The 26,517-nt window shown below is 47.6% G+C and overlaps 1 protein-coding gene across 10 annotated transcripts in view; it reads left to right on the forward strand.

Moving 5' to 3' along the window:
* ATP6V0A1 (ATPase H+ transporting V0 subunit a1) overlaps positions 1 to 24,119 on the forward strand; it is a 58,784-nt gene extending 34,665 nt beyond the window's left edge. For 3 of the 10 annotated variants that reach the window (XM_040497603.1, XM_040497607.1, XM_040497604.1), the window contains exons 12-23: positions 97 to 236; positions 571 to 728; positions 1,184 to 1,274; positions 5,097 to 5,215; positions 5,914 to 6,130; positions 6,671 to 6,778; positions 7,602 to 7,676; positions 11,736 to 11,843; positions 12,831 to 12,848; positions 17,820 to 17,937; positions 18,252 to 18,423; positions 23,919 to 24,119. In XM_040497603.1, the coding sequence (XP_040353537.1) occupies positions 97 to 236; positions 571 to 728; positions 1,184 to 1,274; positions 5,097 to 5,215; positions 5,914 to 6,130; positions 6,671 to 6,778; positions 7,602 to 7,676; positions 11,736 to 11,843; positions 12,831 to 12,848; positions 17,820 to 17,937; positions 18,252 to 18,423; positions 23,919 to 24,012 (1,418 nt within the window). In that variant the 3' untranslated portion in view covers positions 24,013 to 24,119. The remainder of the gene's footprint in view (positions 1 to 96; positions 237 to 570; positions 729 to 1,183; positions 1,275 to 5,096; positions 5,216 to 5,913; positions 6,131 to 6,670; positions 6,779 to 7,601; positions 7,677 to 11,735; positions 11,844 to 12,830; positions 12,849 to 17,819; positions 17,938 to 18,251; positions 18,424 to 23,918) is intronic. The other 7 variants (XM_040497608.1, XM_040497610.1, XM_040497609.1 and 4 more) reach the window with 4 other exon arrangements.
* The last annotated feature ends 2,398 nt before the right edge of the window (positions 24,120 to 26,517 follow it).

Consider the following 26,517-nt stretch of genomic DNA (forward strand, 5'->3'; position numbering starts at 1 on the left):
TTGTACAGATCTTAGAGTACGGTGAGGAATGTGATCTTTTGGTGGTGGGCACAGTTGTCTGTACTTTGTCTTTTTCCTCCTTTGGTTTCTTTATAGCTCCATATACCATCATCACTTTCCCTTTCCTGTTTGCTGTGATGTTTGGGGACTTTGGCCATGGCATTTTGATGACCCTCTTTGCTGTATGGATGGTGTTAAGGGAGAGCCGGCTTCTCTCCCAGAAGAACGAGAATGAGGTAATGTTTGTCACATCTGCGTCGGACTGACACTTTGTAATTCCTCAAGCAGTCACTATAAAATTAAGATCTGGAAGTCTTTTATTCGTGAAGTTATAGAGAAGTTACAGAGGCCATGTCAAGAATAGAGACGTTATATTCATTTTAACACTGAAGCGGCCATGTGCTGTGAAAGTAATTTCTTGTTAGCATTGTATTTTGACCTTTACGTTAAGCTCTCTGACCCAGGGTGGGGTAAAGTAGTGTGAGAAGAAGGGTCTAGTATATTCTCAATATTGTCACGTCATGAGCCACCGAGAGTACATTTCATTGACTTCTTTCTTCTGCTTTCCAGATGTTTAGCACTGTGTTCAGTGGCCGGTACATTATTCTACTGATGGGTGTGTTTTCCATCTACACTGGCCTCATCTACAATGATTGCTTTTCCAAGTCTCTTAATATCTTCGGGTCATCCTGGAGCGTACGGCCAATGTTCTCTTTGTATAATTGGACGTAAGTTGCAAAGAAGACGAAAGTCAAAGCTTTTTCCTTTCCTGTTCAGCTCTGATCTTCCAGACAAGTGGTAAACTTCTACTTCTTTCAGAAGTGGCTGACAGTGTCTCTGTTTCAGAAGAATGCAGTGTCCCCTCTTATTTATGCCCCAGCCTGGGAAGTGTTTTGTGATTCTTTCAGTACTCTCAAGAAACTGAGACTATAAATGTAGGCACATTGATTCTTTTTGTAAATTAAAAGCAGATTCCCCAAATTGCCTGCTTGGTTATGTAGGTGTATTTGTTTGTTGTGTTCTTTTGTTATTGCTGATCCCTTCTCATTCTCAGATGCTAGTCCCTCCTCTTTTATTAAAGAGACAAGACAGTTGTAGTAGTTTCTTTTAGGACCAGTTTTTGGACCCTAGCAGTTTCCCGCTCTTGATAAAAACAAATGGAACTTTTCTTCTAACATGGTAGGGATGAGACACTTCGGGGGAACCCTGTTCTACAGTTGAATCCAGCTGTCCCTGGAGTTTTTGGTGGACCATACCCTTTTGGCATTGATCCAGTAAGAGCACTTCTTTCCTATATGTCTAACACCAGAGTTTGAAACTGTAACCTTGAAGTGAGAGAATTAAGTTGAAGATAAATGGTTATTTGGTTTTCAGCTGAAGGTTGTTTTTTTTTTTTTTTTTAGTTTATTTGTTTATTTTGAGAGAGACAGAGCACACACATGCAAGCAGGAGAGGGACAGAAACAGAAGGAGAGAGAGAATCCCAAGCAGGCCCTGCATTGTCAGCGCAGGGGCTCAATCCCACGAATGGTGAGATCATTGCCTGAGCCGAAATCGAGAGTCGGACACGTAACCTACTGAGCCCCCCAGGCGCCCCTTCAGTTGACATGTTTTTGGAAAGTCTTTTGTGTATTTGTCCAGAGTACTTCCAAACCATAAGAGACCCAAGTGCCTTGGGGACCCAAATAATTTTTCCTGCACTACTTATTTCAGAGATGGCTAATAATTTTGACCCTGGGAAGATTGATTTTCAAGACTCCTTCCCAATTTATTTCTGTTTAACTTAGTTTAGCAGGTATTTTAACAAAGCAGAAATAGTCTTTTCCTATGGGTTTTAGATTTCCATTCTTATCTTTATATACTTAAAAAACTTATCCCAGAATTAAAAAAAAAAAAAATACTTAGGCAAATAAAGTGTGATCAGATCTTTTGTATTGTGTGCTTAAAAGGGGGGTGGGGGGAGATTTAAGAATGATTTAAGGAGTACAGCATTCCAGAGGAAAAACACATCATTATGGGTCAGAAAGATCAAGGTTTCTTATAAAAAATGGGTATTAACTTGGCCTTTAAAAAATGTTTCAGATTGGTATAGGTGAGAAGTGTGTACAAAAGCATATAGGTGGGGAAATACAAAGTTATTTATTTTTATTATTATAAGAGCAGATGTTACAGAAATGCTTACTGTGGGCCAAGCACTGAGCTCTGCCCTTAGCATATCTGATTTCCCCTCCAACGGTTCTTTTTTTTTTTCCCTTCCAAATTTTTATTAAATTCTAGTTAGTTAACATGTAGTGTGATATTAGTTTAGGAGTAGAATTTAAGGATTCATCGCTTACCTACAACACCCAGTGCTCACCCCAACAAGTGCCCTCTTTAATACACATCACAGTCTAGCCCATCCCCCACCCACCTCCCTCCATCAACCTTCAGTTTATTCTGTCTTTAAGAGGCTCTTACAGTTTGCTTCCCTCTCTCTTTTTTTCTTCCCTTCCCATATGTTCATCAGTTTTGTTTCCTAAATTCCACATACAAGTGAAATCATCTAGTATTTGTCTTTCTGACTTACTTCACTTAGCATAATACTCTCTGGCTCCAGCCATGTCATGGCAGATGGCAAGCTTCCATTCTTTTTGATGGCTCAGTAATACTCCATTTTATATATACCACATCTTCTTTACCCATTCATCAGTTTACAGACACTAGGGCTCTCCCCTCAAACAATTCTATCAGGGAAATACTGCTATCCCTATCATGCAGATAAGAAAACCAAGGCTTGGAAAGGTTGGATAACATTTCACACATGCATTTAACAAATGTTTATTGAATCCTTGTCTGCAGGCATAGTGCTTGCTGGGGGAAACACAGAATTGAAAGATGTAGCTCCTGGCCTCAAGTAGCTTAGAGTCTAATAAAAATATTAGGTAACATTTATATAGGGTTCTGTAGTTAACAGAGTGTTTCGTTGTTGTTGATGTTGTTTTACGTACATCTCATTTGACACTTAAGGGTAGGTGTTGAGTTTGATGTGCCTGTGGGATGCACAGGTGAAATGTCCATCAGGCAGTTGGAGCCGTAGAACTGAATTTCAGGGAAAATGGGCTGGAGAGAGAACCAGCCACATGTTTTGAGAATAGAAGTCACCGAGGATAAGCTCCTTGCAAGGAGGCCAGTTCAGAAAAAACGCCAGGCTCGCTGGTGGAAGGTCTGGCTTATCAGGTTACTGAGTTCACACTTTATCGTAGAGAAGACACTGGGGGTGTGAGGTAGGTTTGGGCACAGGGAAGTGACTGCACCAGAGTCAGTGATTTAGGAAATGTGATTTGATGGCCAAGTAGAGGCAGAGAACTGCGGGAAAATATTACAGATGTCCAGGCCCTTGGGTGACAAAGCTTAAGGCAACTAATGTTTAAAAATAGATGGAATGACAGCATTAAGGGTACGTGATCAGTAAAACACAGACCGGGGAAACATCTACAAAATACATGTTCCAACTTTTTAAAATATTTTGTAAGGAATTAAAAAGGAGAGCTGAAAGGAGAATTTATAGATTAGAGATTTAAGAGCTGTGTCAGTAATCAATGTAGAGACCTGATCTGTACCCTACTTTTGGATAAATGAATTATTTTTAAAAATTGGGGCACAATCAGGGAAATTTAAATACTGAGTGTATGTTTCATGGTATTAAAGAATCATTGTTAATGTTTTTGGGGGTGATAACAGCATTGTGGTTATGTTTTGATAATGAGTGCTTACCGGGGCACCTGGGTGGCTCAGTTGGTTAAGCATCCGACTTTGCTCAGGTCGTGACCTCGCGGTTTGTGAGTTCAAGCCCCACGTTGGGCTCTGTGCTGACAGCTTGGAGCCTGGAGCCTGCTTCAGATTCTGTGTCTCTGTCCCTCTCTCTCTCTGTACCTCACCTGCTCACGCTCTGTCTCTCTCTCAAAAATAAACATTAAAAAAAATTTTTTAAGTAAAATAAAAACGAGTGCTTACCTTTTAGAGATATGTACTGAAGTATTTACAGTTAAAATTATATGATATCTGAACTTGGCTTCCAAATAATAGGGAAGTGGGGAGTAGGTTGTGTGATGAAATAAGATTGACCTTGAGCCAATAGTAATTTTTCAGGGGGGCACCTGGGTGGCTCAGTCAGTTGAGCATCTGACTCTTGATTTCAGCTTGGGTCCCATGATCCCAGGATCATGAGATTAAGCCCTAGGTTGGGCTCTGCATTGAGTGTGGAGCCTACTTGAGATTATGTTTCTCTCCCTCTGCCCCTCTTCCCCACTAGCGTGTGCTCTCTCTCTCTCTCAAAAAAAAAAAAAAAAAAGTATGCAAGCTGGATCATAGGTAAATGGGAATTTGTTATACTCTCTATTTAAGTCTATGCTTAGAATTTTCATAATTAAAAAAAGCTTTCAAATAGGTAAATAAGGGCTCCTGGCTGGCTCAGGTGTTAGAGCACATGACTCTTTCTTGATCATGATTTCAAGTCCCACTTTGGGCATAAAGCTTACTTTAAAAAAAAAAAAATTGGGTGGCTCCTGGGTGGCTCAGTTGGTTAAGCGACCGACTTCAGCTCTGTTCATGATCTCTCCCTCTGAGTTCAAGCCTCGTGTCGGGCTCTGTGCTGACAGCTCAGAGCCTGGTGCCTGCTTCAGACTCTGTCTCCCTCTCTGTCTGCCCCTCCCCCACTCATGCGCACGCACGTGCGGTCTCTCTCTCTCTGTCTCTCAAAAATGAATAAATGTTAAAAAAATTTTAATTAAAAAACTAAAAAAAATAAAAAATTGGTGAGGGGCACATGGGTGGTGCAGTTGGTTAAGCGTCCGACTCTTGATCTTGGCTCGGGTCATGATCTCAGGGTTTGTAAGTTTGAGCCCCACATTGGGCTCTGAGCTGATGGTGTGGAGCCTGCTTGGGATTCTGCCACTCCTTCTCTCTGCCCCTCCCCTGCTTGTATGCACATGTGTGCACACACTCACTCTCTCTGTCTCAAAGTAAGTAAATACTAAAAATTTTTTTAATATTGGTGCATAATAATGTCCCATTCATGAACTCTTTATAATGCTTTTTTGTTTCCTTGGATTGTGATAGATCTGGAACATTGCTACCAATAAACTGACCTTTCTCAACTCCTTTAAAATGAAGATGTCTGTTATCCTTGGCATCATTCACATGATGTTTGGAGTCAGCCTGAGCCTCTTCAACCATACGTGAGTTGCTGTATTTCTGTCTCAGGAACACGCATAATTTAGATAATGCTTTCGCCTAAAGAAATCATGACATCTTTGGAGAGGGATTAATAACTCAGAACCCTATTCTACATTAAAGAGGTGCTTTTTATAAAAATCTCATATTCTTAAATGAGGCTTAATTAGCATTAGTCCCTTAACAATTTACAATTGTAGTAAAGCTCTTTGAAAAACTTTATGTCATTTTCATCAAAATGAGTGAGGTATTTTTTTTTCTCTTGATGTGTAACTCACATAAAATTATAAACTATGGTCCCAGAAGGTACTATATTTTCCAGTCTCTTTCTGATGGGAAAAGTTTGGTGGTGGGGGGTGGGGGTGGTACTGGAACTGTCCAAGGTCCAAAAATTTAGAAGTCACAATTAATCCTGCTTCTCTCCGTTGCCTTCAGTGCATCTGGCTGTTGCTTCTTAAAGTGATAAAGACAGAATTGAGGGAAGTGTAGGTAGGAGATCTAGTGAGTACTCCATTTGGTCTGGGGGTGACTCTGGGTCTGTTCACTGTTTTGTTTTTAATTTTAATTTTTTTAAAAGTAAGCTCTATATCCAATGTGAAACTTGAACGGACGACCTTGAGATCAAGAGCCGCATGATCCACCGACTGAGCCACCAGGCGTCCCTGGGTCTGTTTGCCTTTAACATTTTTTTCTCTCTTTTTAGCTATTTCAAGAAACCCCTGAATATCTACTTTGGATTTATTCCTGAAATAATCTTCATGACCTCTTTGTTTGGCTACTTGGTTATCCTCATATTTTACAAGTGGACAGCCTATGATGCTCATACATCTGAGAAGGCGCCAAGCCTTCTGATTCATTTCATAAACATGTTTCTCTTTTCCTACGGTGACTCCAGTAATGCGATGCTTTATTCTGGACAGGTGAGTCAACCCAGAGGTAGACTGGCTTAGGTGGTTCCCTCAATCAGGAAGCCAGATATTTCTCTTCTTTTCTTTTTTAATGTTTGTTTAGTTTTGAGAGAGAGAGCGCGTGCATGCACAAGTGGGGGAGGCTCAGAGAGAGGGGGACAGAGGATCAAAGCGGGCTCTGTGCTGACATCAGAGAGCCTGATGCGGGGCTTGAACTCATGAACTGTGAGATCATGACCTGAGCCAAAGTCAGATACTCAACTGACTGAGCCACCCAGGTGCCCCAGGAAGCCAGATATCTGCAAAAGCCTTTAAAAATCTCTTTCTGTGGTGTTGGTGTTCAGCCAATACCTTCAGATCTAAATTCAGCCCATCCTCTTTAGCATCCTATCAGATAATTCTTGGGCTTTGCCACAATATCTGCTAATTAGTTTGAGAAACTGGATGGTGTCATTCATAGATCAGTAAGAAAATACTGTTTGGGGGAAATTTGTGCTAGAGTTGGAAACTGCATGTTTGATTAATATGATGTGCCTTGTCCTTACTTTGTAGAAAGGAATTCAGTGTTTCCTGGTAGTGGTCGCGCTACTGTGTGTACCCTGGATGCTACTATTTAAACCACTGGTCCTTCGCCATCAATATTTGAGGAGGAAGCATTTGGTGGGTGTATTTTTGTTGCTGAAAGATACTAGATTTTTTTTCCCCTTGAGAGCAAGACAATTCCTCATCAGATATAATGAATTGTGCATAAGACTACATCCTCTAAAACGCACTTGTGTCATATCCCAGCATGTGCATTGGACCTGATGAAAAAAAAATTTTTTTTTAAACCCATGTATTTGCTGCTCGAACATCTGGATTCAGCTTTGAGTAGCTTAGGTACAGGAAACAAGTCATAAGTTTCTGCCTTTCTTGGTCATGCTTTGCTCATGCTGTGCTCAGCAAAATCTAGGTCTGGGCCTGCTTAGATGCAACCTCAGCCAAATCAGGGCTGCAGGAGCTACAGGTGGGTGAACCCACTCATGTGGTTTGCCTGGGCAACCACAGGGCTGACGCTGAGACATTTTCGTTTAAAATGAGACCATGATACTTTCACCAATTGAGACATCTGGGAAAAAGATTTTTTTTTTTTAAATGCCACACACAAACTTGTGTTTACTCAATGTATGTGTGCTTATGAATTCTATACACACACACACACACACACACACACACACACACACACACCCCAAATTTTCATTTCTGGCTATGCAATAATGATTACTTATTACACTGCCTAATAAAACCCAAAAGATCTTATTGCATGACTCTCATACGGCTGTTAGATTATTATTCCTGTTGGAGAGCAGCTGAGTTACAAGACCCTCCTTCTCCCTTTTCTGACCATCTTCATCCTTCCATGTACCCTCCATTCGTCTCCCCGCCTCACTCCCGCCCTCTTTTGTTTCTTTCTCCCTTCCTCTTCTCTTCCATTCACTATCAGGAAGGGCAGCCTGTGGAGGCCCCAGTCAGCCCAACCCCGAGCCAGCAGGGACTAGAGGCAGCAGCGGCTGCAACAGTGAGTGAATTAAAACTGACAAACCATCACATTTTGTGTAAAGAGGTGGCAAACAGTGCAGCAGAATTCTTTTCAGTTATATGGAGAGCATGGGACATGTGTGCTCTTGGGAAGTCCATCCTTTTATCTCATTGGGACAATGATAGAAAAGACTTCCACCTCTTACGAGTAGATTCTAATATCATCTTTATCATTGGTCTACTAAGTTTCTATTCAAATTTGTAAGTACAGTCATGTCTATGGGAGGAAAGTGGCGGTTGTACCCTCTCAGAATCCCATCATCTTAATGGGATGTATTTTGTGACCACGTATTAGATGCTTTTTCTGCATGGAGCAAGAACATTTCTGTGATTCTTGAATAAATCTCCCTGCTCTTTAAACTTCTGCTTCGGAGTGATGCTTGGACATTTGGTCCATTTTAGCTATGACTTACTCTCCTGCCAGTCAGAGCTTATACATGTCTACTTTTTTGTGAGAGACTCAGAAGCCCTCATGTCCTCAGCTGTTCCATTGAGACCTCCACTCCGCCATGTGTCTCGTGTGTCTTCTGCATCTGGTACAATAACCAAAGTCATCTGTTTCGACTTTCCTTCTTCAGATACTAACTCATGATTCAGCAACAGCACTTTGAATGTTAAGTATTTCAATATTTTTCCTGAAAAACATCTCTTAACCAAACTGTTTTAATGTGCTAATATCAGCTTAGCTCGGTGTATTCTAGGTAATCAGTAAGATTTAAAAAAATCTCACCAGCAGTAATCACACATGTACTCTTATGATCTAGTGGCATCATACTCCTTTATAAGAAAATGAAATATTTAGATGGATAGCTCTTTCCTACATTAGGTGTTTCTGATCATTTTAAACCTAGAAAACTGCTGTAATCCTTCTAGAACTAATCTAAAAAGGCTGATATTTTGGATCAGAAGATATTTTAATGTTACTGTTTAAAATTATTTTCAAACAGGGATTTACTCTCTCCTTTGAGAAATGTTTTAAGTTCACAAACCACATACTATCCATTTATTGACATTCTTTCCACGTGCCCTTCTTTCTGTTAGTCTTAGCATATTTAGGATGTGCTTCTGATGCATCCGTTTTGGTGCTTTTAACTCTGTTACCCTCTTCTACGATATTGTCCAAGTGAAACGTCCCCCGTCTGGAAACCTGCACCTTCATAGAGTCTTCTTAGCCCACTGGTTCTTCCGTGAAACGTCTGGTTCTATTGAGCCTCATGAAAGCTTCAAGATGATCGTTTCACAAGGACTCTGGATTCTTGACCCTAAGGGCTGAGGAGACAATCACTGATCTGTGTTTGTTCTGTTCTTTGTCCTTTGGGTTGTCTGTAAGCAGTGTATCATGGTTTAATGTTTTCTTTTTTCTGCTGATGTGTATGTCTCATCCCCTCTTCCTGTAATTTTCATGTCCTGTGTCCTGAAGGGACACTTGCTAGTGTCTGGCTGAGAGGTTTACCCTGTCTGCCCCTCACTCTGTCTGCTGGTTGGGAAAAGCTTCAGAAATGACCTTCTGCTTTAGGATCCTTAAAGCCTGAAGCCTGCCTCAACCCTGTAACCCGTGCCAGGATATGCTGGGGTCCTCTCCTGTCACCAGTGCCCTTTTTGTACTTCCAGTCCACCTGCTGAGGTCTGTCAGGTGTAATGTTCGCATGACCTGGAGGTGCCCAGGGTCTCGGTGCTTCCCGAATCTGAGTACACATCAGAATCACCTGGTGACCTTTACGTTTGTTTCTTAGAGTATTAAAACAGAAGAAGTAATAAAGATAGTCCGCAGTTCCATGACCCAGACAATCCTCCACTGACATTAAAAAGTAAAATTAAGGGGCGCCTGGGTGGTGCAGTCGGTTAAGCGTCCGACTTCAGCCAGGTCACGATCTCGCGGTCCATGAGTTCGAGCCCCGCATCAGGCTCTGGGCTGATGGCTCAGAGCCTGGAGCCTGTTTCCAATTCTGTGTCTCCCTCTCTCTCTGCCCCTCCCCCATTCATGCTCTGTCTCTCTCTGTCCCAAAAATAAATAAACGTTGAAAAAAAAAAAAAAAAAAGTAAAATTAAAGCAATAGGTTAGAAAATGCAAATAGTACTGAAAGTGAAAGTGCTCCTGTCCCTGGACTCCTTCTCCTACTCAAAGGCAGGGGAATTTTGCCTCCAATATTTTTCTGCATATGTCAGCATATTGCTATCATCTATTGATATAAATATGTATATGTATTTGTACATGTGTATGTATACACGTTTAAAACATACTAGGAATTGTGTTTTAAACTGTAGCACTCTTTTGCCCCTTGATTTATTAAGTTTAAAATTTTTTAGTGTATCCTGGGAGATTGTTTCACTCTTTTTTTTTTTAATTTTTTTGTTTTTAATGTTTATTCATTTTTGAGAGACAGAGAGAGACAGCATGAATGGGGAAGGGGCAGAGAGAGAGGGAGACACAGAATCTGAAGCAGGCTCCAGGCTCTGAGCTGTCGGCACAGTGTTTCACTCTTTTTTATAGTTGTCTAGTATTCCATAGAACATTCTGTTGGATATGCTAAAATTGTGTAATCACTGTCATTGATGGATGTGTTGGTTGTTCCCAATTCTCTGCTATTATAAATACAAATGCAGGGAACATCCTTGTCCACGTATCTTGATAAAATTTCATAAACATAGATGTTCCCAGTGGTGGGTGTCTCAAAGGGTATGTGCATTTTTTTGTGCTTGAATTTTCAAGGTAGACAATAAAAAATGCTTATACAGTTTGTACGTGGGGAAATATTTTTTTAAATATAATTTTCTGGGCCCCACCCCAGATCTACTAAGTATACAATTTCTGGGGGTAGTATTTGAGAATCTCTATTTAATTTCAAGGTGATTCTGATGCAGCTGGCTCCCTGACCAGCACGGAAGAAGCCCTGCTTCAAGGAGAAGGAGAATTTGCCCAAGCACTGAGTTCTGGTGGTCAGTCAGCTGTAGTAAAAGCTGCACACCAAAAGGTGAAGCTGCGAGTAGGGACCTCTGGGCAGTGGAGCAAACCTGTTGTTGGCACATTGTGCTGCTGCCCAGAAGGCCGATTTGCAGGAGAAAAGTTTTTGAACTCTTGCCTCATTTGGGGTCCCTGATCAGAAACCATAAGAAGTGGGCCCAGGACCTGTTTCTTTAGCTCCTGTTCACTCTGGTGGGTTAGCACTCATTGGTATTTGTCTGACTTAACCCCAGTTCTGCCTGGTTTTGTACTCAAAAAGTCCTTTTGTCTCAGTAAGCCCAAGCTTTTCCAAGTCAGGTTGACTTAGAAATTCTGGTTCTGGAGAGCCCGCTGAACACTATGCCTGGGAAACTGGAAGCAAACACCCATTTGGCATTTGCCCACATGCCTGGAAGAGAGTTGTTGTAACACTCCAGAATCCTCCATTGAAGGAAAGGGGACTTTTTCATTCCTTTTCCTTTTTTTTTTTTTTTTTTTTTTTTTTTGACCTCAGTATTCTCTGGCCGCAAGCTGATGTCCATATAGATTTCTCCCTTCCCTGATCTAGGAAGTCCTTTGTTCCTGGGCAGAAACCCAGTATGCTTCTGGGAGAAGTTGCTGGAACTCTTGGGTTCCAGTTGAAAGTTTGTCAGACCAGGTTATGGTCACCATGTCATTTGGCTCCACTCCCTCTTAGAAAGTCTGATCTTTAGTTCTAGAAAAACTTAGACCACTGACAACTTCACAGATAGAGCTACACTCATTGTAAGAGTCCGTTCAGGTTAAGCTTTTCATTCAAGCAGTCATCTCAGTTAGTGTTGACCAAGGCCAGGTTGGTGAGTCTTGGTGCAGCAGGCTGCATGTTTCCTCTGATCAGAATGAGGTGGTAAATGTAGTTGGGGCTGGGGCTGGGGCGGTGCTGGTTGGGGTGGGAACAGTGGTTTGTTTTTACTTGGCTGTTGGATCAGCGGGTTTTGATTTTGTTGTTAGAATATATGCTTTTCTGAGGTTTGTATGTACTAACCATCACCCTTCCCCACTCACAGAATGTCACATTAAAGCCCAGGCAAATTCTACTCTTTCTGTTCATCTGTGTAGGGAACTCTCAACTTTGGTGGGATCAGGGTGGGCAACGGACCGACAGAGGAGGATGCTGAGATTATTCAGCATGACCAGCTCTCCACCCATTCAGAGGACGCAGAAGAGGTAAGATCCAGTGGCGTGGGCTTCCTCTCCTTCTACCGTGGGTCAGCCCTAGGCTTATGTGCATAGGAGGCCTCCCTACAGTCTTCTTAGAAAATGAAAATACTAATACTAATGATCAGCCTGCCTTCTGGGCCTCTTAGGGCACAACAGCTTTTTCCAGTGGGCCTGCTCTGAACTCTAGGTGTCACCGGCAGCACCCATAGCAGTTTTGCTTCATGGTCCGAACTTGAATTCCGAGTTGCCTGCAGTATTCTGCACGCAAATCTCAATTACTAACTGTGCTCCTGGGGACCGAGGGCAGCGGAGGCCCCAGCTTCCCAGGTCTTATTACCAGAAACACAGGCCCTTTAGGGCAGCCTCTTCATCCCTTGCCCCTTCCAGGAATGGTTCCAGTTGGAACTGTAATCGCTGGTCCTTTTAAAGTCTTGTCCCACGAATCTGCTCTCTGTGGCAGATACATTATTTGAGCTTTTGAAAAATGTTATTTGCCTACTTTTTACAGGGAGGGTGAAAAGCAGTAAGGTCAAATTAGACTTTTCCTTAAACCACCACCTCCAAGCTGCTTTTTAAAAATCCGGTCTGCTTGCCTTGACCCCTCATGCCACAGAACCTGTGAACTGAACTTGTGAATGTCATCTATTTGTTATATTCTTTTTTCCCCCTTGTTATGTTCTTTTTCAAACAAATAGAATAGGAATTGAGGACCCAGGTGACTGAACTTTTCAGTCTAACTGACCACTTCCACTGTGTGTATGACATTTGTAAAAAGGAATTGCAAGGGTTGGGGTGCCTTTAAAAAAATATGTTATCTTCATGCTCTAAATCCTGCTGGTTTTGCTCTCTGTATGCTGAGCATGTCTGCCTCCAGCACGTTAGACCCATTTAACATTAACGGTCTTCCCCGAGAAACAGTCAGTAACCTTGTGCTTATGACTCGTGACCTTGTGTGGCATGGCTTCCCACTAAGTGTAAATTTGTGTTTTCAAGCCTACCGAGGACGAAGTGGTAAGAAACAAGCTGGCTTTGCCTTCATGTTTATCTGGGGCTTCTCTTCCCATCCTTGTGATCACTCTGCTGACCCTGCCGCAACCCTGGGGCCACACGTGACACCTGTGTGTCCTGCATCTCACTGGCCATTTCTAACCAGTCCGTGAACCTGTGTTCTGAGAACATCCGTCTCCATTAACTGCATCTCATGTCGGTCACCTCTGTCTTTGTTTCGTTGACTTTGCTGATCTAATACCTCTGAGAATGGCTTTGAAAGGAGCTACAAGTAATGTCTGCATTGGCATTCTTGAAGTGACCCCCTTGGGGGTCAAATCCCATTGGTCTTTGCCTTCCTGTCCTGTGATGTTATGTATGGTATGGTCGCTCTGCTGCTGGGAGTAGCTGTTTCCTCCTTGCTCCTCTGAGAGCTTGTGAGTAAAGCTCACCCTTCCTCCCTGTCTGAGATGCAGCCACCCTCTTCCTACTGTCCTCATCAGCTTGATGATGCTTGAAGTGAGAATTGCTGGACCCTCGCTTGGGGTCAGTTGTACCTCCACTATGACCCAGGTGGGAGGGAGACAGCTTTCAAGAGGAGGCTTTGCCTCTCCGATACATCCCAGAAAAAACAATCCCAACTGCATGAAAGGAGTTCATATTAATACCAGGTAATAGAATCAAAGTTGGCTATTCGGGCCACATTTGGAGTAGAAGGCCTTTGAGCTCGGCAGTAATTCATTTAGCAATACACACATTTTGAATTGGGTGTTTTAAAGGCCTTGCTGCACTGTTTGCATCTTCCCCAAAAACTTTTCTCTAAAATATCAAGACCCATGAGCCCTTCCCTTTCCTGGCTCTCCTGGTCCTCTCTAAAGGGGCAGTGGGATGGGAATGGGAAAACCTTTGCTGATTCTGTGAAAAAAAAAACAAAAACAAAAACAAAAATAAAACAAACAAAAAAAAAAACCAGGCAGTGCTCGATCTTCCTGAAGGCTGGAGAGCCTCTTTTGCTGGCCTCCAGGAGCCTCTGGTTCCTTTGGACTGCTCATCTGTTCACAGTCAATGGTGGAGCTGCCTGGAAGGGCTGGCTGGGAGTGTGTTCCATGATAGTGAGGAGCCCAGCCCTCTCCCAGTAACACAACCTCCAGCAATACTGCTCTTCTAAGTGCCTTCCTAGTTGAGCGCCCAATGCCATGGTCATTGTCAGAGCGGTCCTCATTTGTAGCCATTCCCCAGGGGTGTTGGACATCCACACCAGATGGACTGTGATTCGGCCTCCCGAGTCTCTGGCCCCTCAGCTCCCTCAGGGGTTCAGCTTCCCATGGCTTCCTAAATAATGATGACATTTTATCAGGCACATGGGCAGTCTAGTTCTCCACAGCCAGATTTAGATCGGGTTAGAATTATCTAACCTAAAGATTTCAAGCCTTTTTTTTTTTTTTTTTTTTTTTTTTTTTTTTTTTTTTTTTTTTTTTTCTTAATCCAGCCTGGAAGTTCTTCTAGAACTTCCCCTTTTTGCTTGGCTGTGAAAACCCATTTGCCCCATGGAGGCCATTATTCCAGCCTGCTAAAAGCAGCAACCCCTCTCCCTGGGGAGCACTCAGTCCAGTTGCAAAGCAGGGCCAGGCTAGTTGATTGTCTGGGAAATCTTTAAAGGCTGTAACCATTCAGCAGGGGTCAGTCGCCCCTCTCCCTATTGTGTCATCTCACCAGGTGTATTCATCCCACCCATCCATCCCCACACCCACGCACCCGCCCATCCATCTGTTCATTCATCCTGCCCATCCATCCATCTGTTCATTCTTTTATCCCACCCATTCATTCATTCACCCTCTATGTGTCAAGCACTCTGTTTGGTATACAGAAACTGCGAGAAGAAAAACATAGTCCTTGCCCTCAAGGAACTCCCAGACAAATTGAGGAAACAGTCTGGGTGACAGGTGGTGTGACTGAGGTGTGCCCAGGATGCTGTGGGAACACAGAAAGAGGGCACCTGACGGGTGCTGGGGTGGGAGTGGAGAAGAGGAGACCAGGAAATGATTCCCTAAGGAAATTGTCGCTAAGCTTAGTCTGGTCAAGCAGGAGTCTCTTTGGGAGGATGATGGGAATGCAGACCCATCGGTGTGTATAGTTATCTTAAAGACACGGGCCTGCGGACCCATCACATTTGGGGGATAAGCAAATTCATAGCTTGGCTGGAGCTTAGGGCCAGGAGTTGGAGACCAGTGAGAGGTGAGCCTGGAGGTTGCAGAAACAAGCCGCAGTAAAGTGTTTGGATAACAAGGAGCCATCAGGGGACCGTGAAGCCGGAAGTGTCACAACACATGTGCGTGGCTCTAATGGGGGTGTTATGGGAGGTAGTGGATTGGGGAGGGGTCACAGTCTGGAGGCATGGAGACCAGCTAGTCTGATAGGAGTCGTGAAACAATTGGGAAGCCTCCAGTGAAGTGAGGCGTTTGCAGGGAGTTGGAAAGGGAGGGACCAATAATGAGATTAAGGAAGAAAGAGCTACAGGTCCCAGGGCCTTAGCGAGTGTAGGCAGTGAGAGTGAGTGAGGATTCAAGATGGACTTCCAGGCTTGGGTGCCTGGGGCCCTGGTGGTGACACTCCATCAAACGTGGGACATGGAGTAGAAGTCGTGGTGGGGTCAGAGGAGAGCAGTTAATCAATCTGGGTGGCACTAGGAAGAGATGTGGCACGGCCAGTTGGAAATGGGCAACACGGAGATGAAGGCGTCCATTTGGGAGTCCTAGGGGCGGCCGTCAAAGCCCTGAGTGGCAGCGCTGCAGGAAAGGTGTAAGAGCTGAGGCTGACCCTCCAGCATTTAGGGAAGAACCAAGGAACACCCAGGGGGTAGGAGGAAAACTGAGGGGAGGCGAGTGTCTTGAGAGGGAGGCGGAAAAGGCGACGGTGGCAGAGACTGCAGAGGTTCAGTCAGGACACAGAAGGTCTGTTAGACCTCACGACTGGGAGGCAAGGGAGGGGGTGCCAGGAAGGTCAGGTGTGCGGGGCAGAGAGGGTGGAGGGCAGGGCGCAGGAGAGGAGGAGTGGATGGGCCCTGCAGGTGGAGTGGAGTGTAGACAGGGAGTCCACAGCGATTGCTCCTCAGTCACCGCTGACTCATGAGGCAGTGATAGGCTCCTAAGTGTCTGGCTGATGTCTCACTAAATCCTCACCTCAGCATCATTGTCCCTCATTGTATAGAAATGAAAACTTGCCCACGGTCTAGAAGAGAGGCTTTCTCCACGTTCTGCATTCTTGTGGGAAGAACTCCAGGTAGAGTAAAACTGCTGACAAGGAGCTGGCTCTGAGGAAGCCCGGCAGTCCCTACTTTCGTAGAGCTCTTAGGAGCAGACACCAGTGCCCCTCGGAGCCAGGACCCTTCCTTCCTCTGAGCATGGGTTCTGGGTGATGGCCAACAGTGGTGGGAGAGCTCTTAGCGACGCTGTTGGGATTGAGGTAACTAGGATTATCTTAGTTTTCAGAGTAACTAGGAGGCTTGAAGAACCTACTGCAGAAGAAAAGCCCAGAAATACTCAGAGTGTAGATGGTCAGAGGTGAGGGAAACTGAGGTAGTCGCCCAAAGGTGGTGTGTTGGAGCTGGCCTCTCTCCCCACTGACCACCCCCCTGAGGGCCTGGGCTGTTAGCACTTTACCAGCCAGCTCCTCCTCTCGTCCTGCAATTTCCCAAGACGTTTCTGGTGTCCTTTGGGAGTGGAGTCATGTGAGTCTTGAAAGAAACTGGTAAAAAATAGACTCTGACCTGAAGGCAAGGGGAGGCCCTGTGCTTCTGGGGTTCTAGGCTGGGCTGTGTGGGAGGAGCATGGGAAGAGCCCGCCTCCTGCTCTCTGGTGGCTGCTGATGGCTCCACCTGGCCACAGGAGAGGCCTGAAGTATGCCTGATGCTTCTAGAGCATGCCAGTAATTCTTCCCTGGCTGTGCTTGGAGCGGACCTACAAATGAACTCCTGAAAACTTGTTCTACCCCTACCCCTTTACTCTGGAAACAGTTTTTATTTATTTATGTATGTATTTATTTATTTATAACATTTATTTATAACATTTATTTATTTTTGAGAGAGAGAGAGCGTGAGTGGGGTCAGGGCAGAGAGAGAGACACACACACACACACAGAATCCGAAGCAGGCTCCAGGCTCTGAGCTGCCAGCACAGAGCCCGACTCAGGGCTCAAACTCAAGAAACGTGAGATCATGACCTGAGCTGAAGTCGGACGCTCAATCGACTGAGCCACCCAGGTGCCCCACTCTGGAAACAATTTTTGATGTTGAAAGGAAAGCTGGGAGAAAGGGAGCGTGAGAAAAACAAATACGAAAAAACAATAGATGTTATGTTTGGTCTCAGTCAACTGTAGGATTTTGTGAAACTTTTGCCAGAATTTCCCTGTGTAATCTTTTCAGAAGTGACAAAAGAAAAAGGAGGTTACCTTGTTCCCAATAGGTTATCGGAATAATGAGTGAAGTGGCTGTGGAGGCTTAGTCTTGCCTCAGCAGCTCCTGGCCTGTTGGCCGGTGGCCGAAGTGTAGCCTGGGAAGAGGCCGTTCTGCTCTCACGGCTCATTTAGAGTAAAGCACTTCACTCGGGCGCCATAAAGAGGAAGTTGGCTGGAGCAGGCCCAGCAGCAGGGCCCTAAGAGTCCTGGGTCCAGACAGTCCATTTCTCTGAGTGCTCTTAACTCGGCATACATTCCACCCTTGGGCTTATAGCCTAGCGAGGTAAAGAGAAGAATCTCATTAAGATGTAGGTCATTAAAATGTAGCGTATTAAGGGAAATGGGGTATCCAGTTGGGGAGCTAAGCCAGGCAGGATTTCTGGGGACGGCTGAAGACACCACCTGAATTCAACGCTGGGATTCCTGTTCCGTGTAACTGTTAGTGCTCGGGCCCAGGCCCAAAGTGCCAGGTGACCATCACGTCCTTTCTGCACATCCCCTCCCAGCCTTATATCTTCTCTCTGGTTTTTGTCCCATGAACAGTTTGACTTTGGGGACACCATGGTCCACCAGGCCATCCACACCATCGAGTACTGCCTGGGCTGCATCTCCAACACCGCCTCTTACCTGCGGCTCTGGGCCCTCAGCCTCGCTCATGCACGTGAGTGTGTTTCTCCCAGATTGAAAATTAGGTTTTCCCCTTCTCTGGGCACTCTCTCGGATGCGGAGCTTAAATAGAGTGGAAATAACATAAAGGCGCTGGAATTATTCAGACTCCTGAGTCCCAGGAGAAAGATGTCCAGATGGGAGGACCAGCACTTTTGCCAGACTTAGCTATGCACGGTGGTCCTGCCCAGATTGCAGGAAGCCACGACGCCGCAGACACTTCAGGAGAGGGATGACGGAGCAGAATGCAAGGCCCGCAGCACCTCTTGCCAAACTGAACCGGATGTCCTGTCTCTCCCCATTCCCCAGAGCTGTCTGAGGTGCTTTGGACCATGGTGATCCACATCGGCCTCAGCGTGAAGAGCTTGGCAGGAGGTTTGGCGCTGTTCTTCATTTTCGCCGCCTTTGCCACCCTGACCGTGGCCATCCTCCTGATCATGGAGGGCCTCTCGGCCTTCCTCCACGCGCTGCGGTTACACTGGTGAGGAACAGCGAGTTCGGGGGCTGCGGACGTGTCCTTGGCTGCACTGAGGGTGGCTTTACTCTTGTACAGAATCCAGAGACGCTAGGAAGTGTCTGCTTTCATTCACATCATTCTGCCCGATGACCTATGTCAGGAGTGAGCATCAGGAAGTGTCCCCACAAAAGCACAGCTCGCCTTTCAGAGCCCCCCAAGGGACAATTCTCTGGTGGATGTTGTCAGATTCCTTCTCCCTTTAGCATTCTTCACTGCTCTTGAGTATGGCCTAAAAGACTGAGGTTGTTGGTTGGTTTGGTTGTGTGTTGTTTTTTTTTCCCCTTTGGCATAAACTTTCTCCTGTCTTCAGAGCGATGCAAGCAACTCTGGAGTAGATTCGCAGTCCAGGAAAGTGCTAGAGCACACTGTACCCCAGTTTTGTCCCCCTCGTTCTGTCATTGTGCCAGTGTCTTTGGGGCAGACCCCTAGCAGTTGACATAGGTAGGGGGATTCCTGGTTCCATAATGTGGAGCTCAGTTCACTGAAGCAGCACCTTCACAAGGGCAGGTTTGGGATTTGTTTGTTTTCTTTAATGTAATTTGTGGCTCTTAATGGCTCTGCACAGAGAGAGCCAGCTCAGCCCCAGGGAGTAGGAGAGCTGGCGTCTGGTCCAGGCAGTGACCCTGTGACCTCAAGTTAGCGTTGCCAGATTTAGTGAATAAAATTCCGGGACACCTAGTTAAATTTGAATTTCAGATACACAATGAATTTGCATTGGGACATGGATATGGGACATATTTGTGCTAAAAACTAGGCATCCGGTACTTTATCTGGCTTCCCTACCTTAAGCTCTGGAAGCTCTGGACCCTCTCCCTAGAAAAACATCCCCCACAGCAGTTTTACCCATTTAGGGGGTCACAAACTCACTGGCCCTACATTAGGACCCGTAGACAAGACAATCTGTGTGGTGCTAGTGATCTCAAGCTCAGACAGGGCGTGGAAGTTTTCGTGACATCAGTTTTCTAAACCTGAACCCAAGGATCGTCTTCCCCAACCCCCTTTTCTTTGACTTTTCTCCTGACTTGGTTATTCTGAGCCCCCTAAAAAATTCCTGTTTGCTGTTGTAAATGACAGAGGGTACTGGGAGGCATGTAAGGACAGGCCGTAGCTGGGACTTACCCTTCCCTCAAAAGCTCCTTTTAAAGAACCCGTCCTGCTACGTCGGTCAATATTCTTTCTCTGTCTGGCTTTCCTCCTCCTTGCCGCCCTCCTCCCCACCCAGCTGTTGTTTATTTACTGTCCAACCAGGAGGTTAGGAGCGCTGTGTGGCTCAGGCTGCTGGCACGCTACCCTGTTCTCAGCTTATCAGCGTTCTCTCCCCAGCACACTTCCTCAGCTGCTCGGTATGAGGGAATGTCTGTGTAACCAGCCTGTGGTGACTCACTGTTTCTTCCTTCCTTTCCCGGTCACTTCTCTGTCTCCTGAGCCCTGGGCTTGAGGGGCCAGTCACTACCCCACCTGAATTCCAGCCCAAGTGGGGAGCCTGTTGCCTCCTCCCTGGGCGGGCTGGGGAGCAGTCAAGGTGCTGGGTCAGAACCGTCTAAGCAGCGAGCTGAGCATACCCCAGGGTGAGGAAGGTCACCTGGGCTTGGGGCTACTTTCCAGAGTGAGCTGAGGCAGCTTGGGAGGTCGTGTTTTGTTGCCAGAAGGATTATTTCTTCCTCGGGCTCACCTGTGGCCTTCAGGTGAAGGTGTCTTCTCATGTCCTCACCAGTGAGCCCAAAGACCTGATGAGTGACAAGAGAGCAGACTTCATTTAGAATTAGGCACCACTGGGTTTGAATTCCAGCTCTGCTGGATCTGGCTGGGTGACCCTGAGGAGAGCACTTACCTCCCTGAACCTCAGTTTCTCTCATATGCAGAGAGGAGGGTATCCATGTAACATGGTTGCCATGATAATTATGAAATTAATGCATATACCAAGCGACTGTCACCGTGCCCAGACACATCGTAAACTGGTGTTCAAGTGCGGGTCACAGCCACCCTGCTTAAAAGTGGGGTGCCCTGTGGGGAGGGCATCTTGGCTGTGGTCCCTTCTAAAGAAACTGCATTAAGTCTGTTGAGAGGGAGGGGACACCCCAGGGGGAGGCACATCTGAATGCCTGTAGTTTTCAAGAACAGGCTCATCAACAAACTTGTAGGTTTGTTGTTTGGGTAGTGGAAGGATCGCATAGAGGAGGAAAAAAACCAAACAGCAAAACTCCTTTATAGAGCTTTCAGAATCCCATCGTTGGAGGCTTATTTGGAGAATCGCCCTTAGTGAAAGGAGGTGAGTGACCCGAGTGCTCATGCTCCCCCTTCTGGCCGAATGAGGATGTGCTGCAAGGATTCCCAGGTCTTCCAGTCCACCAGGACTGCAGGAATTCTGAGTTGTGGCCATCTTGTGAGACGGGACAGCTGGTCCTGCTGCAAGTGGCTGCAGGGACATTGCTGCTATTTTTCCTGGTGTCTGGCCTGGGCATCTTCCAGCCTGTCACTTTACTCCTGGTCGTCAGCTGGGGTTTCCTGATTCTGATGTAAGGGCTACCCATTTTACAGGTTTGGATGTCTTCAGTGAGGACAAGAAAAACAACATCTGCTTTGGTAACAAACAGAATCTCACTAGTGAGATTCATGTAGGGTCCTTAGGTGGTGGGTGATATATTTGAAAACATTAGTGAACAGGTTACTTTACCAACCGAATTCTGTTGCCTTCTGTGTTACACGTCTATTTTTGCCTACTATAATTAGCTGTCTTTTCTTTCTCAGAAAAGGCAAAGGTAGGGAATATGATTTGTAGTTGCAACTGTGGACACCAAACTGACTTTAGTAGAAAGACTGTTGCTCCATGGCCTACCTTCAGGAACCTAATCCCTTCTTATCTAGCAAACTCCACATATGTATAGATGTGCACACTTGCACACTCACAGATTGGTTGAAGGCCAAAGGAAAATGGGGACCAAATTGCTGTAAGGAATGTAGTGGGGCCACAGCAGGACACCATGGGATGGTTGCAGGAATGGCTGGCCCAGGAGAAGTAGGAACGCCTGAAGTAGAGTTCCTGGCTGCCATTATTGCCTTGACATTTGGGCCATCAGATAGATATGTGTGCCAGGCCCCAGACTACTCAGAGAGTGGCAGAAAGGGCCAGTGAAGCGGCTCAGCCCAGAATCCTCTTTCTGAAACTGCTTCCTTTCAGCCACAACCCTGCCAGGAAAGGGAGGAGGCCCAGGACTCCTTTCTCCTTCCCTCACTCAAGGAAACAAGGTTTCCTGTTACATAGCAGGAATGAATGCTCTGTGGACTCCCACTTACCCTTCTGGGTCACTGGGTGGCCTTTGCCAGGTCCTGGAGCTGGAAGGGGTGACACAGAAACCCTTCCGACTTCCTGAGGCCCTCCTCCCAACTGTGGAATTCTAGAGGTACGTTTCAGTGACTTGGGGCCCTGGAGGCTCCCTGAGTAGTATAACAGGCCCTTAAAATAGGAGGGACCTGCAGGACAGCCAGCAGGGCCCTGTGGGCCCCAGCGCAAAGAACTTTGTGTTTGTACTTTCTCAGGAAGCACACATTTCCCTGGTTGGGAGGGAGAAGAGGGCGGGGAGCCCGACAGGGAGATTGCTTTCCAACTTTGTTCTGGGAGGATGGGGTGAGCGAGGCTGAGCAGGGAGGTGACGTCAAGCTGACCCCGAGATGCCCAAGATGGCCCTGGACACGTGCCCCCCTTCCTACCCACTGGGCCCCAGGGATAGATGAGGCGCACAGAGGAATGGCAAGAGAAGGATGGTGATCCCATGGGCATCTGAAAATTTTTGACGCTTCTACTTCATTCGGCCAGTTTGGAATTTGAATTGTTTGTGTGATTAGCCAGCCAGGGGATCTCCTCATAGACCCTAAGGTGACTTACCCACCATCTGGCTACATATTGTTGAATGCAAATGGGATGTGAGGCTGTTTTTAGCTGTTCAGAAATGCCCTTCCCATATGCAAACAGCCTACCCAGCACGAAGCATTTGAAGCATTCGGGCCCAGCAGCAGCGGGTGAGAAGTGGGAACCGACCTAATTCCCACAACAGAGGCCTGAGTAGCTGTAGCTTGTAGGACTTCTCTGGGTGTTAGGATATGGGGACGAGTCCAGATCCTGGTTTGGAATCGCTCTTGCTGGGAATCCTGGGACTGACTTCAGTTTTGAAGCCCCCTCCCCCAGATCCTTTTTCCCTGAGGGGCTTGGCCCAGGGAACTCTCCAGAGTCCAGGAGGCTTGGGGACCTGGGCCCAGCCTGTGGAATGTGGGGCTGGGAGGAGAAGGCTGCCTGTTCTTACACCCACGCAGAAAATTCTATTCACCTCTTGTCCCCAGGGGGTGGAGCTGGCAGCTCCAGTGTTCTCAGCCAGCACCCCAGGGCCGACGGGGCCTCTGAGGACCTCTGCTTGCAGACAGCCCTTCCAAAGTGCAGGCACCCCACCCCTACCCCCACCCCTGGTTTGGAGGCAGGATGAAGCCCTGCCCTGCACCAGAGCCCTTGCCTGAAGCCCGCCCCCGCCCCCAGCTCTGCCTGTCCTTGTGGGGGCTCTGGTGCCCCCAGGGGCACACTGTACTGAGTGGAAACTATTCCTCAGGGCAGCTCTCCTTGGCTTTTTTGTCCTCTGAATCATGCATTTTTCTGCCCATATTTGGTGGTGATTTGGTTGCTGGGCAGCCATCCAGGGAGTGTGCAGGGGGAAGCACGGGCTGAGCCTGGCTCTGCTGCCGGGAGCGCAGTCTTCCTGCCCCTCAGAGTTTGAAGGGGCCCCAGGGAGACCATTGGGGATGGATCCTGAGCTGCCTGGGAAGGGAGGTGAAGCTCTGCTTTTCCTTTCAGCCCCTGGGAGAAGAATTCATTCTCAGATGTTTTTGTAGTTGGAGAATATTTTGGCCATTGCTTGGAGAAGACTTCCCCTCCTGATTCCCCCCCCCCCCTTCCTGGGAATTTCCTCCTCTAAAGCGCCCATTGCCCAGCGTTTACTCGCAACCCTCCCTTCTCCTTCCTCCAGCAAGAAAAGAAACAAACAAGGGTGCTTGCCAGAGCTCCTGCCTCCCAGGGGCTTCTCAGAGAGGTCTACTGGGAGCCCCTGCCAAGGAGGGGGGTGTTTAGGGGACACTTCTTCGTTGTCGTTAGAGACCCAAGCCAATCATTTAGCACATGGCTAGACAGAGTTTTGCAGAAACACTCTTGCTCGGTAGGACAGAGTGAGAATTGAGGACAAACCAGTGTGGAGATGTTCTGCACTCTCGCCCAGGGCAGGTTTGGGGCAGGCCCTGGCTGCAGAAGTGGGGCCTGTGTGCACGGTGGGAAGCGGGCAGGGGCCGGGGCTTGGTGGGCGGCTGAAGGCTGAGCTCAGCTAGGAAAATGAGGGGAGGAGCATCAGAGCATCTTTCTAGCCCAACTGTGAAATCCCAAAAGGATTTTGTGGAATGACGACTTTCTTTTTCCCTTTCCCCAGGGTCGAGTTCCAGAATAAATTCTACAGCGGAACCGGTTTCAAGTTCCTACCCTTCTCCTTTGAGCACATTCGGGAAGGGAAGTTTGATGAGTGAGCCCCATGGAGGGCTGTGTACCACAGGCCACCCCTCCCTCCCGCCCCCCCTCCCTCCACAGCTGTTAGCTCTGCTCCTCTCGCCTGTCGGTTGTGATCCCTGGGTATCGGGGCATTTGTGTCATCCCAGCCACCCTCCCATCTGTGAGTCATTTAGATAGATCCAGCCCTCCCTGGGTCCCCCACCGCCACCAACTTCCTGTGTAGTATAGTGATTTTCTAGAGAGAAGCTGGGCTCTGGCTGTCACTCACACCTACTGGGCACCGGCCTCGCCCTCCCAGCCTCTGTCCAGCCAAAGACAGCCTCTCCTCTGTCCCCTGGTGGTGAGCAAGTTTGCATTTTACGTGTGAGCCCAAAGCCCATGGAAGAAGCACCTTTCACATCCACACTCAGACTTGGAGCCTCCTGTTCCTGCCATGCTAGTCACTGGTTGGGGATAGGGGTGCTCTTGAACATACCCCACTCTTGGGTTAGCAGGGGCGGGTCCAGGAAGAGGGCACTTCTGTTCTCTGCCTATCCCTCTGGCCTTCAGAGCAGTTGTTACTCGGGAATTTAGCTGGACCCAGCTGTGCCGTCGTGCATGGCTTCTCCCTGTCACTCCCAAGAGTCCCAGGGTATACCCAACACTACCTCCCTAACCCGCACCCTCTCCTCCTCCTTCCCAGAATCCCCTCCTTCCCCCTGCTCCTGTTTGTACCCGGTGTAACAGCACAGCAGGGAGTGACCCAAACAGAGGTCCTGGCTGCCTGCTGTGGTTGGCTGCTGCTTCTCAGGCCATGTGCGGGCCCTGCCACAAGCATGCCCTCCGGGCACACGGTTCAGACAGAGGCTATTTCTGGGTGCAGACCCCACAACCTTTCCCCACCCCTAATCGTGAGTCTCGAGGGCAAGACTGTAGTCATCAGAGGTGGTTCTGCCTTCGGACCTGCCTTGCTCAGCCCTCCACTGCCCCTCCCCACTTCCACTGGGGTCCCAAGTCAAGGGAGTGGGGTCCTGGGCAGAGAAGGTCGGTGCCATTTACAGTTCGCTGATTGGAGGCGACCGCCAGGGCCACAGTACACCTGGTTGTGAGAGCCCTGCCCTGTGGGCCGATGGTGAGCACCCCCAAGGGCCACCTCTCCTGTGCCCCCCATGCCAGGCTGTGGCTTTCAGGGCCTTGTAATCATGTGTTGGCACAGCAGCCCGGGCTGCTTCAGCCAAATCGAACCCCGTGGCCCTCAGTGGTCGAGATAATCCCCTGAATTGGCCAGGCCCCTGCCCTCCTCCTACCCTGGCTTTTCTGAGTTACTTAGAGCTGCTCACGACTCTCCTGGGCATGGGTCACCCACCCCCGCTTCACCATGTGCTGGCCAGTGTGACCTGCCCCGACTTTGTGCAGATTCCCTCCCCTCCGGGCTGGTGGTTTACATGATGCCCTTTGCTCTGTTTACAGCAGGGTTTGCCTCAGAGCTCTTTGTCCGGAACCCTGCCGGAGGCCCTTCTGTTCACACGTTCTCGTGCCGAATAAAGTGTGTTTGACTCTACCAGGGAGGCTGTCTGTCCCTGTGCCCCGTGTTGCACGCCCCTGCCCCTCCTCCAGCGTGTCTGCTTTCCTGTGATCAGAGGCCACAGCTGCAGTGGCCCGGCCGGGCCGTTTGTGAAATTGTCACCTCTCAGGTTTCCCAGGCGCGTTCCCCTCCCTCGATCCCAGCAGCTTTGCAGATCCTGCCTTCGGTGGGGAAGGGACTTGAGGGGATCATCCTCACCCCGCCTTTCCCACACTACCCACCCAGACAGCGGGGGAAGGGGGAGCCTGGACATCTGCCCGCCCTCCTCTCCCTCTACTCCAAGTGTGCTTTCCAGGACTCAGTAGCCTGGCTATCTTGGGCCCTGATGCCCTTGGCCTTGGTGTGAGTGGAAGCTCAGCGTCGTGTTCCTCCAGGCAGCGGGCAAATGTGAAGTGCAGAGGCAGGCAGGCAGCTGAAGAGCCAGCAGGCGGGGTGGGCTGGGAGGGTGCTGGCTCCCTCCTAACTGCGGTGTAAGGCACCCACATTCTCGCTCGCCCTCCCTCTCCATGCCTCCTGGGGCCTCCAGGGCAGGGCTGCACGGGAACGTGGACAGCGGGCCGACAACTGCTACCCCAGGAGGGGTGAGCAGGGGCAGGAACACCCTTTCGTGTTCCTTATCTCCCCCACCCCCATCTTCGAACCTTCTCTTCCCCGAAAGGCCACCTGCCCCAGAACAGGCTCTTGGGTGCATCACCCCCCGCTGGCTCCTTGCGCGAACAGTCCAGGATGAGTTTTTTAGCCTCTGCTCTGTTACTGACTCAAAAGGGAGGCTTACTAAGAATAGATATTTGGAATCAATGGCATAGAATTGAATTCAGAGTCCAGAAATCAGCCCTGTTTATGGCCGATCAATTTTCCACACAGGGGCCAAGACAATACAGTGTGGAAAGAACGGTCTGCAACAAGTGTTTGTTTTTTTTTTGTTTTTTTTTTTAATTTTTTTTTAACGTTTATTTAT

The sequence above is a fragment of the Herpailurus yagouaroundi genome, unplaced genomic scaffold (assembly GCF_014898765.1).
Source record: "Herpailurus yagouaroundi ecotype Mexico unplaced genomic scaffold, PumYag 189, whole genome shotgun sequence".
Classification (NCBI taxonomy): Eukaryota; Metazoa; Chordata; class Mammalia; order Carnivora; family Felidae; genus Herpailurus; species Herpailurus yagouaroundi.